This window comes from Nelusetta ayraudi, unplaced genomic scaffold (genome assembly GCF_046127955.1).
Source record: "Nelusetta ayraudi isolate G7.1 ecotype Tasmania unplaced genomic scaffold, CSIRO-AGI_Nayr_v1 ptg000090l, whole genome shotgun sequence".
Lineage (NCBI taxonomy): Eukaryota > Metazoa > Chordata > Actinopteri > Tetraodontiformes > Monacanthidae > Nelusetta > Nelusetta ayraudi.
The window spans coordinates 3,996,867-4,013,767 of record NW_027466140.1 but is presented as its reverse complement, the minus strand read 5'-3'; the positions used below and the strand labels follow the sequence as shown (position 1 = coordinate 4,013,767).

General features: G+C 45.2%; 3 protein-coding genes and 1 long non-coding RNA gene across 6 annotated transcripts; 3 read left to right on the top strand and 1 right to left on the bottom strand.

Annotated features, from left to right (window-relative positions):
* Window positions 1-1,454: 1,454 nt before the first annotated feature.
* On the top strand, window positions 1,455-5,069 carry vgll1 (vestigial like family member 1). 2 transcript variants are annotated; one of them, XM_076046664.1, is made up of 5 exons: window positions 1,455-1,560; window positions 1,638-1,707; window positions 2,601-2,797; window positions 2,874-3,227; window positions 3,919-5,069. In XM_076046664.1, the coding sequence occupies exons 3-5, from the start codon at window positions 2,608-2,610 to the stop codon at window positions 3,954-3,956; spliced, it is 582 nt and encodes a 193-aa protein (XP_075902779.1). In that variant the 5' UTR covers window positions 1,455-1,560; window positions 1,638-1,707; window positions 2,601-2,607; the 3' UTR covers window positions 3,957-5,069. The 2 variants fall into 2 exon arrangements, with proteins under 2 accessions (XP_075902779.1, XP_075902778.1); XM_076046663.1 differs by having other exon boundaries at window positions 1,477-1,707.
* Window positions 5,070-7,992: 2,923 nt separating this feature from the next.
* tmtops3a (teleost multiple tissue opsin 3a) lies at window positions 7,993-13,815 on the top strand. Its single transcript, XM_076046629.1, has 4 exons — window positions 7,993-8,401; window positions 9,219-9,547; window positions 12,146-12,379; window positions 13,304-13,815. The coding sequence occupies exons 1-4, from the start codon at window positions 8,014-8,016 to the stop codon at window positions 13,358-13,360; spliced, it is 1,008 nt and encodes a 335-aa protein (XP_075902744.1). The 5' UTR covers window positions 7,993-8,013; the 3' UTR covers window positions 13,361-13,815.
* LOC142901900 (uncharacterized) lies at window positions 11,106-15,159 on the bottom strand. The gene is made up of 2 exons (XR_012929007.1): window positions 15,045-15,159; window positions 11,106-11,406 (listed from the first exon to the last, which is right to left on the bottom strand). It is a non-coding gene; the product is annotated as an uncharacterized LOC142901900 (long non-coding RNA).
* cd40lg (CD40 ligand) lies at window positions 14,898-16,560 on the top strand. 2 transcript variants are annotated; one of them, XM_076046631.1, is made up of 4 exons: window positions 14,898-15,230; window positions 15,538-15,568; window positions 15,695-15,790; window positions 15,879-16,560. In XM_076046631.1, exons 1-4 carry the CDS (start codon window positions 15,030-15,032, stop codon window positions 16,247-16,249), a joined length of 699 nt encoding a protein of 232 aa, XP_075902746.1. In that variant the 5' UTR covers window positions 14,898-15,029; the 3' UTR covers window positions 16,250-16,560. The 2 variants fall into 2 exon arrangements, with proteins under 2 accessions (XP_075902746.1, XP_075902745.1); XM_076046630.1 differs by having other exon boundaries at window positions 14,900-15,230; window positions 15,692-15,790.
* The last annotated feature ends 341 nt before the right edge of the window (window positions 16,561-16,901 follow it).

The following is a 16,901-nucleotide window of genomic DNA, read 5'->3' as shown; positions in this document are numbered from 1 at the left end:
CTCGGCTGCCAGACATGCCAGTGGTTGTTAATGCATAAATTGCAGTAGTGATTGAACCAGTCATCTTGATGCTTCTATGTGGATAGAAAAAAATAACCTCACTTGGGTAATTACAGATGACTCAACATTGTTGACTATTTATCCAAGTAAATGAAACTATTAGTAATACTCTGTTGGAGACTGCTTACAGGGTTACAACACTTGTTGTTCATTTTGCCAGTAAGTAACTGCATTGGTCAAATGTCACTCAACATTCTCATCCAACTCCTAAAACCCTATTTAAATCAATTTTAAAGTTACACTGGATTCCAGGCACCAGTCAGCTTTCTTTTAGCAGTAAAAAAGAAAAAGGGAAATGACTTCTGTGAGCTTCCCCTAAAATTCCCAGAAGAGGGAGTATTATGTAAAGCGACTGTGAATCCACAGCCGATGCTGAACAGCAGTTCTATCAGATGGATATGAGATAAATCCATCTGGCGGTGGCTACACACAGGCACAGCACACAGGTGTAGAGGCTCACATACAACCATCACACACAACCGAGTCACGTCCAAACCACGGAAGTAGCCCGTAAGGGAGCATAACAACACTTTTTTATGACGTCGACATACTTGATACCCACTCATATGACAATGTATATACTTATATACTCCTGTATATACTTTTGTCATCCGATGTTTGATCATGAAGCAAGTGGCGTGCTGCCTGCCTGCTGATGGGATCTAATCTCATCAGCCACTCACTTCTCCTCAGAATCTACATGACAGTCCTGCGGTTCTTCTGTAAACTGCTCTTCCACAGCGGACTCTGTTTTGAAGTGCTTGAATTGTTTCTTTGTCTTGTTTTGATTTGGGTTTTTTTGGGTTTTTTTGGGGGGAAAAAAAAACACCTTTACTTTTGGGAGCCTACTACACTTATATGTAGAAATATAATATGGAGAAAAGCTAAGCGGCCTCAGAGGGTGGAACACACGTTTGTCACTTACTTAGTTAAAACATCAGCTCTTTTGTGACTTCACAAAGGGCCGGTATCCATAACTCTGCATTCCAGCAGCCACATTCCACAAAGTGGAGCAATTAAAACAATAGAAGGAAGGATTTTTCTGTTTTCCGGGGAGTTCACTGACATTCTGGAGACACACATTGTTTTGAGTAAACATTAGTGCATGAATCTATGATGTAACTAAAAAGGGAGTTTCAATATAGGAAACAAAAAATAATTGTATATTATATATATGTATACATATATATATATATATATATATTATCCATCCTACCATTGTTACATCATCACATTCATGAGGTGGAACATTTCCATCCTGATAAGAACATCCAAACTCAACCTTTTTGAGAGAGCTTCTTGAAGACCTTTTTTTTTCTCTTCTTTTATGAAGTGCACGTCGTTCAGGCTCTGGAGGAACAGGCTGGATGGCATTCTGTTCATAGCTCGCCCGCGTTTACAAGGCGTCACACGCCCTCCTGGTTCAACACATCCAGTACGTTTGGATGCCCAGTTAGTGGAAAGTCTTCTGAGCAGGGGGAAGGAGGCACGGGAGGAAAGGCAGCAGATGTTGGTGAATCTCACCCGTGAATTCCAGATATGTGCCTTTCCAACATCTCCGACCACTGCTCGTGTAGGTGAACCTTTGGGGGAAGAGTCAATGCGACAGCGCACCGTCGGGTCCCCTCTGGTCAAACATCACGTCTGGTAAGAGGAGACACTTCTTCGTACTTTGAGCAAATGCGGTGCTTTAAAAGAACTGTCGGATGGAGATTATTTATTCGCCGAGCGGATGGGAAGAGGAAGAGGAACATATTAATAGAGCGTTTCCTAAGGCAAAGGTAAATAACCAGCCGGTGATGATCCATATGATGACATTTGTGGAGCTTATGGCTGACGTAAATGCGCGGTGCAGGATAAAACAGGCAACCGCAGGTAAAACGACGAGGGGCCGTCTGACTCGGGGTCAGTGTTTGCGCGCTATAAGCGGCCTGTCGCAAAGACTTGACTCTTCAGCGGTCGGTGAGATGAGTCACACAGGGAACTAGCAGCATGATTCACCTCAGAAAGACAGCGGCGGACGAATGAATCCACTCCACAGTCGGTTCTGCTCAACCTTTCAATAATGAGCAGGAGAATTCGTCAAAATGTCTGAATTTAAAAGGTTCCTTTTGCTGTAAATCTATGAATGTGCGACTCCGACGTGAAAAAAAAAAAAAACACCTGTAAATGTGCGTTCGCTGATTTATAAATTTCAGCCCTGTGATGGACGAGGGAGAGATCCACCCCCCTGTGACTCTGCTGGAGATGTGTGGTGATAAATATTGTATGGCAGTGTTTGGCCTAAAATAGGCATGAAAGCGAGGAGCCCTGCGACCATGGGGGCAACAAAGGGAATCGGACCTGCAAATTTTATGATTTTTCAACAAGGAAAAAACAAATGAATTCCCACAGCAGAAGTACCAGAGGAACTTTTGTTTTCCTTGAAAGATTAAAAGCCAAACAGAGAAGGTCAGAGCAGATTGGCTTTTCTGATAAACGACCAAAGAAACTACCGGCACCATCATCAAGTCCTGATAACCTTGATATCTCCCCGCCAGCTGACACATGGAGGACGGGGCCGACAGCCCGATGGCTGTGAAGGTGGAGAAGCACCAGCAGTGCATCATCCTCACCTACTTCCACGGGGACACCAACAGCATGGTGGACGCCCACTTCGCCCGCGCGCTCAGCACCGTCTGCAGGGAGAAGGCGCCAACGCCGAGGGCGAAGAAAATACGCAAAACTGTCAAAATAGGTGCGAGGGCGATCCCACTCGAATGAAGCAGGTCATCTGCCTCAGGTTGATTTTTTCACAATGTTTCTGTTCCCAGAGAAGAACTCCTCCTGCCAGGGGAGCGCCGCGAACCCTTACTCCCCGTCCAAGGTCCCCCCGCCCGGCGGCCTGCTCAGCCTGAGCCCGGTGGACGACGTGCCCGAAGTGTGGCACTCCTTTGCCACCAGGGACGGCGAGGGCCCCGGGTTGCCCTCCATCGCCTACTCGCTGTCCCCGGAGGGACTGAGTCTGACGGGCCAGCAGTACGCCACCTCGCTGCTCAACCTGCTGCACACCGACCAGGCCGAGGGGGGTCCCAGCGTGGGTCCATCCACCTCCAAACCGGAGCTGCATCACGGCTGGATGATGCAGCAAGGATTCAGGGAGTCGGTGGACCCGGCCTTCGAACCCGGTGAGCCTTCAACGGCCATAGAACGTCTTCCAAAGTGTGCAGTGAATGAATAAATACACACGCACACACACACACACATAAACAAAATGCGCGTTGACTATTACTCAAGTCATACTTAGCCATAGCCTGCACAAATAATCATCGGCACATTGAAGAGCTCGGCTACGCCGAGCGCTGCCGCGGGGGAGTAACCGAAACAAAAGAATTCCTTTCGGCAAATTTCCTGCTGGTAACTGGAACCACAAATGTAGTGCATCGACACCCTTGATGTCTGCTGCAAAGGAATTTCTCCAACTAGATGAAAATCCCTTTGTGTCAGAGAGGCAGGACGCTCTTCAAAGCAGCTACAAAATGTAGACTTAGTTTAGACTTGGAATAGCTTCAAAACAGGGAGGGAATTCTGACAAACTGTTCGATTACTTTTGTGTCATCGCTTCATTATTGTTCATGCTTTTCTCTTTAGTGAAAAAGTCAAATTATTATTAAAACATTATGTGTCATTTTTACTCAAAACACAAGTGCCAACATAACTACTTGCCAGTTTTCACATATTCAACCACTCTCTTGTCTGCTTCGGATTATGTCAATTCTTTCATCAGTCTGATTCTCAGAAAAGCTACTGCCTGGTGTCTTACAGGCTATGCTGTTCCCCGAAATGCTTTACATAAAATCTTTTCTCCTGCTGCCTCAGGTCGACGTCTGGACAAGAAGGATTTGTACTGGTACTAAGGACCTTGCTCCTGCAGCAGCAGTGAGGGCCGCTCCTGCTCCTGCTCTCTGTGTCTCTGTAAATCTTCTCAGCTCTTTCATCCCTCTGCTCGCTGTCGAATAGTTTCTTGCCAAACAGGCCCCGGGTCTCATGCGAGTTTAGTTTACAGCGCCTCGACTCTCTGCCATTTGTCACCGAGAGTGACTTCAGCAAGTCAGTATGTGCTAAACTGGAACAGGCTCTCTGGAGGGGAACGCTGTCGGACAAACCTGTTCTGCAGCTTGCATCGCTCCTCCTGCGGCGCAACGCAGGCTTCCAGCTGCCTTCGTCACAGAGCAGGATGAACTTTTACTATTTTAACTGGGACCTGCAGCAGTGAAGTGAGCCAGTATTATGTTAAAGTGCAAATGCTGTGTCAACCCATGTGCAAATATGAAGGAATGTGTTTGCTGTGATGAGTTCTACTCGAGTGTATTTTAAACAGCTTTACAAAAAAAAGGTAAGGATACTAATATCTACGCATCTTCTTCGCACACTGGAATTGACTGTCATTTGTGATGAGAGTTGAGCTCCAGACAAGCATTTTATCTCACATAAACAGCGCAACATCTAACATCCTTTGTGCTCTCCAATGATAGTTTTTTTGTTGTGTTGATAATGTGAAATACCTCTAAGCTGGAGAATAAATTAGAATTAAATATTGCTTATCTTCTGTTTTACATCTTTTTGAGATGCATTGAATTTAAAAAAAAAATTAACTCCAATGCCATAAAATACCTAAACTTGTTCTGTATAACTTTTTACTCTGTGAAAACTAAAGTGGAGCCTTTGCAGAACAACAAATAATGTTACTTTTGCGAACAAAAAATAATTTTAGCCGTGGTAAAGTACTTGCTATGTCACTATTATTGCCATTCTTATTATCTCAAGTATATTTTATAGAGTCCCTGCTCTCTTTCTGTGTGTTTGCCTGTGTTTTCCCTGAGCGAAGCGTCAGGTCGACTCTCCTTTGACCGAAGCGACTTCAAAACGAAGAGATCGCTCTGACATTTGTACAATAATACAATGGTGGATGTAAAAATAAACTTGGCTTTCAGATGATGATGATAATTGCTTGGATACAGCCAACCGCACTGTGCAACTGTCTGATTCCTCCGTGTTGTTTTTTTCCCGCCATATAGTCATCTTGTATATTTAATGGCATTTATCAGATTTGAAGACAAAGGTTGTCATGAATGCTGCTGAAAAAAGTAACAAATCTTCTAAGTTGTTAAGTAGGTGAACCAGTGAGGCTCTGCACGCTCACTGCAGTAGTCATTTGAAGAAAGTTGTTTCGGTACTTTCAGCAAATCAATTTTTGACATATATTTATTCACAAAACAAAAACCCACAATTGTTCTGCAGTGACAGCAAGAAGGTTGCAGGTTCAATCGCCGGGCATAAAGGGCCTTTCTCTGTGGAAAATGCATGTTCTCCCTGTGTTGTTCGGGTTTCCACCGGGTAGTCTAGCTTCCTCCCACAGTTGAAAAACATGCATATGAGGCACATTGAGGTCTGTAAATTGTCCGTAGGTGTGCATGTGTGAGCGGGAATCGTTGTTTGTCTTTCAATTGTGGCCCTGTGATGAACTGGCCCATTGTCCTATGACAGCTGGGAGAGGCTCCATTATCCCAATTGCAGTGTAAATCTAAGGTTTTTTTTGTTTTTTTTTAAAGGAAGGGACAGGTATCGATGAGAAACTCATCCTTTGCCACAAACAATAAAGAAAGAAACTGGAACAACAGTGGTCTGCTTTGGAGAGAACTGTTGGCATCAAACATTCCAATGGGCGCTGCCCAAATAGGAAGTTATTGACTGGCTCATATTTTCCAGGAGGTGAAGTCAAGGACTCAACAGGCTGTTAAAAGAACCTGAGCAGTTAATTAACGCCATCCTTGATGTTTCTCAGCTCCACTCACATGTCTGCTTCCTTCACCCCTCACACCTCTCACACCATCCCGGTTCAGCCAGTGAGCCAACTTGACATAATTGAAACCTTCTCCGGCTGTTGTTTCCCCTCTGTTTGCGGAACTTCTAAAGTCTCTTGTTATGAATGAATCACACTCACAAATTAAGTTTAGCTCTGTTTGAACTTTGCCTAAGGCTTAATCAGGAGGCTCATTAAACTTCCACATCCCGGATGTGCTTGTGAATGGTGTTAATAATAGACATGATAATTGAAGTTTGTGTCAATGTGCACAGAAGGACACAGGCACAATGTTAAACCTAAATTAATGAATGTGGTTCTGACAAAAGTCTGTTTTAAAGGAGGAAAACGCATTTAGCTCACAATGCTGCATTTCTACTCCTATATTAGATAAGGTGACCACATCAGCAGACATTATCAATTCTAAAGGAGACATTATGTGACATCACGAAACTTTCTGAGAAGTGCAGCAGGCAAAAGAGGTAAATGAAGCACTTTTGGGCTAGACACAAATGTCATTGCTAAAAGTGAGTCTTTCAAGACAAGAGACCTTTAAAACAGGGCTGATCTTGGAAGCTTGTCCTAAAGACGTTATTGTTATATGTCAAGAGAACTTAAAGTAATTTCACATGCAAAGAAGATCACATGACTGGAAAACAACGTTCAGTAAGCAGGAAGCATCAAATGCGCTCAATAAATCTGATGCAAAACCCAGTGAGAGTGACAGGAGAGCAGTGAGCTTGGTTATCACTCATGCACAGGGTCATAAAGTGAAAACTGTGAATTTAAATGTAACTTAATGGATTCAGGGAACTCAGTGCTGAACCATTTGCATGGTATCTCATTATTATACAAGGGGGATTGACAGCAGGCGCATGAGACAGCCAGTCTCTGTGAGGGCAGTGGATCCGGGACCTGCGCAGGCCCCACGTCAGACATAATCTGACCTATCCAGGGTCCACATATATTTGTATACTGATGAAGGGATTCTCTCTCGGGGGAGTGGCTATCCAGCCAAGCTTTCAAAACACCAATGGTATTGATTGCAACCACGATTGATGTGTGTGTGCTGTGAAGTGCAACTGCCTTGATGTAAAAACTGCCCACTTGAAAACATTTCCCCTTGGCAAAGCTTAAAATTTTGCAGGCGACATCATTGATTTGCATGATAGCACTGATTTCCCCCTCTCTAATCCCATCAGTCTAGTGATTCCCAATAGTGTGGATATTAAATAGGCAACGGTTGGCGTTACAAACTGACCTTTTGTTCATCCAATCATTCATCACTGCTTATCCTGCAGTCAGGTCTCAAGCGGCCAGAGTCTATCTCAGCTATCACAGGGCAGTGGTAGGGCTACAACCTGGACATGTCAATAGCTAATCACAAAGATGACACAGAGAGAAAAGTAGCAACTCACTGGCAGAGATCTAATTAAGACTTTCCAGCCAGAATCAGGATCAGAATCTCTTTATTGTCATTGCACAAGAACAACGAAATTGAGGCAGCAGCTCTCAGATCCAGTGCAGTTAAAGTGCAAAAGTGTAAGTTAAACATTAAAAAGAAAGCAATAAAAACAACAGCTAAAAACATGTTAAAAACCAGTAGGAAATATGCTGGAGGAAAAAAAAAAGAAGAAAGCACAGGATTGTTGCTCAGACAGTTAACCTAACATGTATGTCTTTTTTAATTGACAGTAGCAATGGGTTTGTGCTGAATGATATTGTATTTACACAAGTTGTTCGTGTTCACAGTGACTCATTGTAAAAGGAGTGAGGGAATATAAGAGACAGAGCTGGTTTGTATGTACAGAAAAAGAGAGCACATGGGAAGGGGGAAGTTGTGCAGGTTATTTAAATACATTAAAGAGTCGCACATATAAGGAGGTGACACAGATCAACTCATGCTCTCTCCACTCCCCAATAACTGTGTACCAGTGGCCTCCCCGCGAGTATGTCTGCTAGTGTCTAAGTGTGTGTGTGTGTGTGTGTGTGTGTGTGTGTGTGTGTGTGTGTGTGTGTGTGTGTGTGTGTGAGGAGAGCAAAGTGGCTGGGGCAGCGTGCTGAGTCCACCCTCCTTCCCAGTTCTCTCCCCCCTCTCTCCGCTCCCAGATATGGTCGTCGGCATAGGGTCTTCTAATTTCAGCACCACAGTCAGCTCCCCGCCGGGCTCCAGCCTCGGCACCGGCGCCTCCGCACCCTGGGAGCCGCCGCCAGCCCACGGCCAGGGCGGGCTGAGCCGCACCGGCCACACGGTGGTGGCCGTATGCCTGGGCTTCATCCTGGTGGCGGGCATCCTCAGCAACTTCCTGGTGCTCTTCCTGTTCGTCAAGTTCCGCTGCCTGCGGACGCCCATCAACTGCATCCTGCTCAACATCAGCCTGAGTGACATCCTGGTGTGCGTGTTCGGGACGCCGTTCAGCTTCGCCGCCAGCCTGCACGGCAGGTGGCTGATCGGCGACCGCGGCTGCCGGTGGTACGGCTTCGCCAATTCGCTCTTCGGTGAGTAAGAGTCGAGAACTTTTGTGTGTGTGTGTGTGTGTGTGTGTGTGTGTGTGTGCGCTCGCTCGCTCGGGCGTGTGTGTTGCGCGTGTGTTCGCCGCGCTGCGCTTCCCTCACAGACATCTGTTGAATGTTGCTTCGCTTTATTTTTGATTTCTTGCAACTCGCAAAGCTTTGTTGTCATGTTGGGTGTTGTCCGGTGCTCGACCTGCTAACCTAGAGAGACACGTAACATCTATGATAATGATTTACCCCGCTGCATAAATTGTTATATATCCGGAATTGTAACACGCTGCTCATGATAAGAAAAAAAAAAGTACACATCTGGTCTCCATGGAGCAGCCTAGCACAATTTATCCTGCAGAAAATATATATCTCCAGGCAGGGGCGTGGCAAAGGTAATAATAATAATAATAATAATAATAATAATAATAATAATAATAATAATAATAATAATAATAATAACTGATAGTTAAAAATGATTGATGATTAAAAAGTTGCTGAGCATTAGAATGTTTAAGCCTGCATGCAAGCATGCAGCCAACAAGTGTTGTGGATGGGGACATTTTTATTCAGGTGATTTTGAGGGGTGTGGCAGGACAGTAGAGAGATGCCTCTTCTGCCAGAGTTTCTCCAATTTGCCCCGTTTGCAGAGAAACATGTTTTGCCACCTGGTTCCAGCCAGAAAAATCTGTTTTTCTAGCTGAAAATGTTGGCCATAAAGGCACTCTCAGAGAGTGTAACCAACAAGAGATAATCTTTGGCTTTGCAGGAAGGAAACAGCATCTTATTGCCCTTCATATTTTCAATGTCTCAGGGATCGTATCCCTGGTGTCTCTGTCGGTCCTCTCCTACGAGCGTTACACCACCGTGTTGCACACGTCAGCGGTGGACACCTCCGACTTCAGGAAAGCCTGGATCAGCATCGCCGGCTCCTGGTTCTACTCTCTGGTCTGGACCGTGCCGCCTCTGCTGGGATGGAGCAGCTACGGGCCGGAGGGTCCGGGCACCACGTGCTCAGTCCAGTGGCACCTCCGGTCCCCAACCAGCATCTCCTACGTGCTGTGTCTCTTCATCTTCTGCCTGCTGCTGCCACTTCTACTCATGGTCTACTCCTACGGCCGCATCCTGGTTGCAATCAGGAGGGTGAGTTTCGGACTCAAGGTGCCATTTAACTTAAAGTTTCAAATTTTACTTTTTTACGTTTTTCATGTTTAGAAGTTATTTATTGATTTTTTTTAAATTAGATTTTTGTATCATATCAGATTCAGTGGAAATAGAAAGAGTATCCAGCGTTGTTACACAGAGGAAAAAGTCAGTGAGGAGCAGATGGCAGCTCATGTCTTAAGTGCCTTCCGCCTAATTATCAACACCTGTCTCATTTGCATGCAAACTGTCCACAGAAAATAAGTTTTCCTGAATTCCTGCCGTCATTGCTGTGCTTACATCATGTTTTCTACGGCCAGAGGACTCACACAATTCTGCTTCCCTGCAGCCTGCAATTGGATTCACTCCCACTGCTGCGCGCCACCGCGTTGACTGACAGCAAATTATAAAGACGTTTGGACGGCGGCACACACACAGAGCCTTCGCTTTCAATGAAGTGGGGCTTTTCACCGTCTTCGCCCGCTCAGCTTGACACCTTAATGGCACCGCCAAAGTGGACTCGGTTGCACGCACTTGAACTGTCGTCGACCTGAGATCTCCGTTCGCAAGGTTGAGTGGCGCCTGTCGCCCCCGCCTCCCCCCCCCACAACCTTGAAAAGACACACTGCTTGTGTCTTTTCAAGGTCATTTCAAGCAGAATCAATAGACACGTGAGCCCTTGATTTTAGTTCGCAACCTTACGTTTACGTTCTCCTGTAGCAGGGAGACGGAGCGAGGTGCCGGTATGTTGTTGGGAGAATTAGGAGCGTTCACGGCTTGGCGATGACCCCCCCCCCCTTCGCCCCTCCTTAGTTCTCGCCGCCGTCATGACTCATCCCCACCGCGGTGCAGCTTACATAAACCTGCCCGTCACACAAGTAATTGATAATTAAGGGCTCCCAGTTGGTGCTGGGTCCCTGTGTGGCCTTTGTAGACGCGACTATGAGCAGCCAATCACATGAAAAGTATTTTTAGATCTCAAACACCACCTCTTAGTATATATATATATATATACACGCACACACACGCACACACACACACACACACACACACACATACATATGTGTGTATGTGCATATGTGTGTTTGACACTGCGAGTCGAGAGGAGACTTGATTACCGCGCTGGTGGAAAAGAGGAGAGAAGAGGGGCTCAGCTGCACACCTCCGACTGAGCGCCTGGCCTTGGGCTTTTCTTAGAAACTGAACAATCAGCATGTGGATCCCTCCGCCGCCTTCTCAGAGCTGCCTTAAACTGACAACATCAGAATGTGAGAGGACATTTGTCATCAAGTCAAGTGTGGATATTTTTTCATGACAGCTCATGCGCTTCAGCACCTGTTGAGTCGCCAGTGGTGACACCGACCACAGACGTGGAGAAATTTATTCCGAGGGGAAAAAGACTTCAATCAAAACAAACACAAAAAACAAACAAACAAAAAACAAAAAAACAAAAACAAGCAGCCCAGTTGCACGGCAAAAAAACCGAGCTGGGTGTTTGTCGCTTTTCCCATCGTGGGTGATATTTAAAAACAGAACAAATGCTGGAGAAATTGTTGATGGAATACTGCCAGAATAGTTTAGTCATCAAAGCAGATGATAACCGAATGGGCAAATATGACAGTGCCATTGAGTTTAAGATGACAGTAACACGAGGAAGAGGAATCGCCACCCTCTTCTTTCAACATACCGACAACATTATTAATTCATGATGCGGCCCGCAGAGGTTCACACTGGTAATTACGCCAAGGCACACACACGGAATCAATATCGAGGAGGTGACAGTGGTCTCGGATGAGATTCTGCCGTCGCCGCGCCGTTCATGAAGTATCAGGGCTAATTTTAGACCTCGGCCGCAGCCCCTGCAGGAGGAAAAAGTACGAAAAAGATATGAGCAACAGAGATGTCATGCGACGCTTTGCCGAACTTTCCCTGACCTCGCAGCCGGCACGCTTTTAAATAATGCACAGGAGAGTCGTTCACACTTGACCTGTGACTGATTCCACAGATCTCTGCCTGTCATCCAAGACACAACATGCCCTGTTCAAATATGAATCCGTCTGCTTTGACACCCAGATGCAGGATCATATATATCATATATATCAAAGACTTGAGGCACGTTTTACAACTTCTGTCAGTGTTTGTGGTCCCCAGTTCAGCTGGAAGTTGCAGGCTGCTTTGTCAGGGCCTCGACTAGCTTGTATTCCAATTCAGTTATGAGCATTTCCTCGGTGAGTTTCAGCAAAATACAGGATTTCAGTAAAGGAAGAACATGATCTTGAATTGGTGTTTGTTTTTATTTGGAGGCTGAAGCTCTCTTACCTCAGCTCTTCTCTGCATCGCTGTACTGATTTGTGTATAATGACCGACACTGAAAGTTGACGGGAGACTGGTGGGTGTCACAAAATGCAAACCAAGCACTGAAAGGATGATTCCCTTGGAAAAAGAAAATGTGAAACAAAAAACCTGGAAAACATGACATCTGGCGGCGTTTCCGTGGAGCTGGAAACGCCGCGGAAGCGATCTGAAACTTTCTTTCCACCACGTGGTTTTCACGACTGGTGCACCCGCTCTCTCTCTCTCTCTCTCTCGCCTCTGCAGGTGGGTAAGATCAACCTGCTGGCAGCCCAACGCAGGGAGCAGCACATCCTGCTGATGGTGCTGTCCATGGTGTCCTGCTACCTGCTGTGCTGGATGCCCTACGGAGTCACCGCGCTGATGGCCACCTTCGGCACGTCCGGGCTGGTCACGCCCATGGCCAGCGTGGTGCCCTCCGTCCTGGCCAAGTTCAGCACTGTCGTCAACCCAGTCATCTACATCTTTTTAAACAACCAGGTCAGAACTGGTTGGGGAGTGGAAGGGGTGGGTGGATTGGGGTTGGGGTTTGGGGTTTGGGGGGGGAGGGGGGGTTGGCAGGGAGGTAGGGTGTGTGGGTGGGGGGAAGATCACCAAGGATGTGAGGTTTTAATTGAGGTATTTTTGTGGTGGTAGGCAAATAAGCAAAGGGCAGAAAACTGATTTCTCTCTAAATGGAAAGTGAGGAGGAAATAAAAGTGACATTTCCACACTGGTACTGTGAGTAGTGGCCAGACCTGTGGGAAATCAACCATGTGCCAGCCTGCCTGCGCGCACGCACACACGCACACACACACACACACTTTTCAGTAGCACCTCTCGAGTATTGCTTCCCAAATGCTTCGTCTGCAGTCAAAGTTTTGCTCCCTCCACTGACGAATCCCAAATCAGTGTGTTTTGACCGCGGCTTGTCAAATGCAAGTGTTACATTTCAGTTTAATTAAAGGCCAACGTGGGACGCGAAACACAGAATTTCCATCAGTTTTGCCTGAGTGAGTCAAGAACGAGACTTCACGACTTAATTCCTGAACGAGTGCAGAGAGACAATGTGGCAGTAGCTGAAGTCCAGAGTAAGTCCAGAGCAATTAGAAGGTGTGGTGATGAACTGATGAAGAGCAGGTGAGCTTGATTGCAGAGGCAGGACAGGTGTGGATCATTAAAGGTGTTTGCCTTGTCACTTGGGGCTCCATCGTGACACTTGCAGCAAATGTGTGCGTCTATTGAGTGAATAATATTCTTAAACATAATAAAAACATGTTTTTTTTTATGAAAAGTATTTGTATTTAAACGTAATATTCTGACTGAATCTCATGAAGTCTCTCCTTAAAATCTTAGCTTATCAAAGCTTAGCTGCTGGCAGGCAAAAGCAAAAGTGTTTTCTACTAACGTCTGTGTTTTCCACAGTTTCACAGGTGCTTTGTGGCCTTCATGAAGTGCAGCGGTGAGCCTCAGCCAGAGTAGAGGTCAACTTGGAGGACACAGTGTGAGTCCAGCGGACGCACCTCTGCTTGCACGTCTGTTTTGTACTCTTCAAAAAACGAAACAAAAAGAAACAAAAAAAAAGAAGGTAAAAAAAAAAGGTCTAAATATCACAAATGTGTTTTTAAGTATTGCTTGCGAGTCAACGTAAAAACTGATTTCTCTTCTATCTCTGAACTCTTCTGTTGATTTGAAACAAAAAGGTTGAGCATCTGTGTTGTTACCTGTGTTTTTTTTTTTTTTTTTGCACGTATAGTTTGTTTGGGTGGTGATTTTAATCATTTTTAGGTGAACAAAATGGAAGCATAGCTGCTTGTGTTTTCTGCTGGAATGGCCCCTTTAAAGCACGCATCGCCTCTTTAACCCTGAATTGGAAGGGCTTGTGTTTGTGACCATTATGAACTGTGCCTGTTTCAATAAAAACCTGTATTAACCAAGCTGGCTGAAACTGTTTTGGAGTGAGAGATAATTCCTGGATAATTCCTCTTTTAGGAAATGAGTGAGAGTTGAGTTTCTTAGATCGATCCGGTCCAGCAAAATGCTTTCTGGACATCAAGGGTTGTTTGTAGTTGTGGATGTAGTTGTAAATAAATAATCAACTTTGCTGATTTCAAAAAAATCAAAAAATATTTCTGCCTCCAATTATCGATGTGACCAAAATCTGAGGTTAATAAATCAGGGATAACGCAACCACAATTTTGAAGGCTCAACCCTCAAGATGAGTAAGTATTTGTCATTAGTATAGAATGACTGTGACGGCTATCTCATGCAATACAATTAGCATTTCAGTTTAATGTCAAAGCGCTGTGGTTGAGAGTTGTTTGGCCTACTTGCAAGCCACGTCTTGCAAATTCAAAACGTACTGTCAATGTTTTGGAATCTCTCGTCACAAAACGGATCAAAGAGTCTTCTGTCCAGCAACGAGCGCAGCCAGAGTACGACTACGTGCGCTGGCTGCACCGTTGCACAACACGGCTGTTGCAGAGCGCATTTCCTAGAAGCTGATTCAGGCCTTGTGGGTTCAGTGGCGACCGATGAAGGGTCTCAGGTAGATGTCAGTGAGAGCGCTCACGTTGACTGAAATACCAAATTCAAACAGATTCCTTAAGTCTTTTCGGACTGTTAAATTCTAACTTTCCAGCAAATTGGTGTTCTGAAAGGAATATATATTTATATATATATAGTGATTATCGTGTTGCTCTACTTTACTACTCTCTACTCGCCTTTAAGTCATAGCAGCAGCGCAACTGTACAAAGTATAGCGATGATTTAAGGATTCACTTTTTGTCCGATTCCACTCAACACATCGGTCTGAGGGGATGTAGCTGCACAGCAGTGAGTCTTTCCCCAGACAGAAAGTAGAAGTTGTTGACAGAGAGATGCATGTGCATTGAAAGACGGAAGGAAGAAATGCACCTTCTTTTTTTTTTTAACTCACACCAACACACACACATACACACACACACACACACACACACACACACACACACAAACAAAAGGTCACATCTAGATATGGAGGTTGAGTAAAGCAACCAGGAAGCTGCGAGATACAAAAAACAAAAAACTCAGCAGCCCGACACAGAAGCGGTTCACAAGTGCATGGGGTGGTGCAGATGCCAGGCCTCTCTGGGTTGCAGCGCTCCTCTCCATCATGATCAACACCTACCAGACCAGCCTGGCTCCACCGCCGGTGCCTCCTCGCCTCAGCAGGGGCCACCCGGTTCTCGTCCCCGAGCAGCTCGCACCTCGAAGCCACGGAAAGCCACTCTTGCGCCTTCTGGCCGGCGTGGTGATTCTGCATTTCTTCCTGTCCATCGCGGGATTCATCTACCTTTACAACAATGAAAAAACGGTAAGAAAGGAGTCTGTTTGCTTCTCCAGTTTATATCTTGTAAAGTTTAGTGTTCCTTATGTATTTGGACCTCAATTGCAACAACATTAAAAGAAAACGTATTACGTTGAGCCAATCTGAAAACCAACAGAAACAACAGCAACAGAAAAAAAACATGGTGTCAAGTTTTGCTACGAGAATTACAATTAGAGAATTACAATGAGAAGATTCATTGACTTTTTCATACAGAAAAGTTCTGCATTTTCAAATTCTAGTTCAGGATGGAGGATATTTGCAGTTGTTGATCTACTTCTGTTTATTGTTACAGGAAAAACGCCTCTCTGAAGGAAAAGGAAAAGGTATGTTTGTTTTTTTCATTTACTTCCCCCTTACAATTTACCAGAAAGAAGAATACTGTTTAAAAAAAAGAAAGAAAAGTTTATTCCAGCGTCACTGAGCAGATTTCTCTCTTGTTGCTCCAGTAGATTATTATTCATCAGAGAGGCAGGTGACTTTCAAGAGGATCATGGCACGCATGATGGTAGAACACTGGCCTCAAACAACACAGAGGACACCAAAATGTAAGAATATTTATCTATTTAATGTTTAATTTAATTTTCAATCCACACTTTACACTATAGCTTAAATTCGTCCTCTGGGTCTTTCCAGCCGGTTACCTCCAGTGGGACACCAAGAACTCGGTCCTGAAGGGCATCAACTACTTCAACGAGTCTTGGTTGACCGTGCAGCAGACCGGCGACTACTACGTCTACTCCAAGGTGACCTTCTCCAAGGCGGCCGCCAAGAGCCCCCTGGCCGGCGAGGTCAAGCTGAGGAAGAACAGTACGGAGAAGGAGGCCAAGACTGTGATGCAGGCCTTCTGCAACATCGGCAGCGGCAGCAGCAACACCATGTGCACGGCCTCGCAGGGGCAGGTGATGACGCTGGAGCGAGGGAACCAGCTCAGCGTCTGGGTGGAAGACCGTTCGCTGGTCAACTACGTCGAAGCGTCCACGACCTTTGGGATGTACAAACTGTAGGAGAGCGGCGTTGACGCACGTGGACCCTAAAATAAACAGACTGGAGACGCGGGAGGAAGCTGCTGGAGAAAACTGTAAAATTGTTCATGACCTTTTTTTGTTTTTCTCAAAGGGGATTTTGGAGACAGAGACAACATTTTCAAACTATAATTTATTAAATCATTTTCTATTAGCATGGGTCGGTAGTCTCATGGATTTTTTTTTTTTTTTTTTTTTAATGTTTTTTTAAATGTGCTGTATTTATTGATCTAAGTGGCTTTGTATGGCTGTGAAATGAAGCTGGTGTATTTAATAGAATCCAAACCATCTCATCTCTTTGGTCTGTCTTGCATGATAAAGCGCATTAACAGTTAGAGTGCGGCGTCCAGGCTCGGGCAACAGTAGCGAGATGCTACTTATCCTACTCGAACCATGACAAGCGTCGGCTCAGTTAACGCGGACGGCAGCTAACTTGGTGACATTTACCGGATGGGCTGCAGGTTTAGTCAGTCTTCACCACCTTGGTTTTGAATTTCTAGGATGGAAAAAACCACATTGCGAAGGAGTTTTTTTTTACTCATGATGCAAAAACCACATGAAAAAACAGGACCACATCAGACTACATGAATGATAATAATTAAGGGTCAGCAACAGCAAAGCTGTTGCAAAAAGC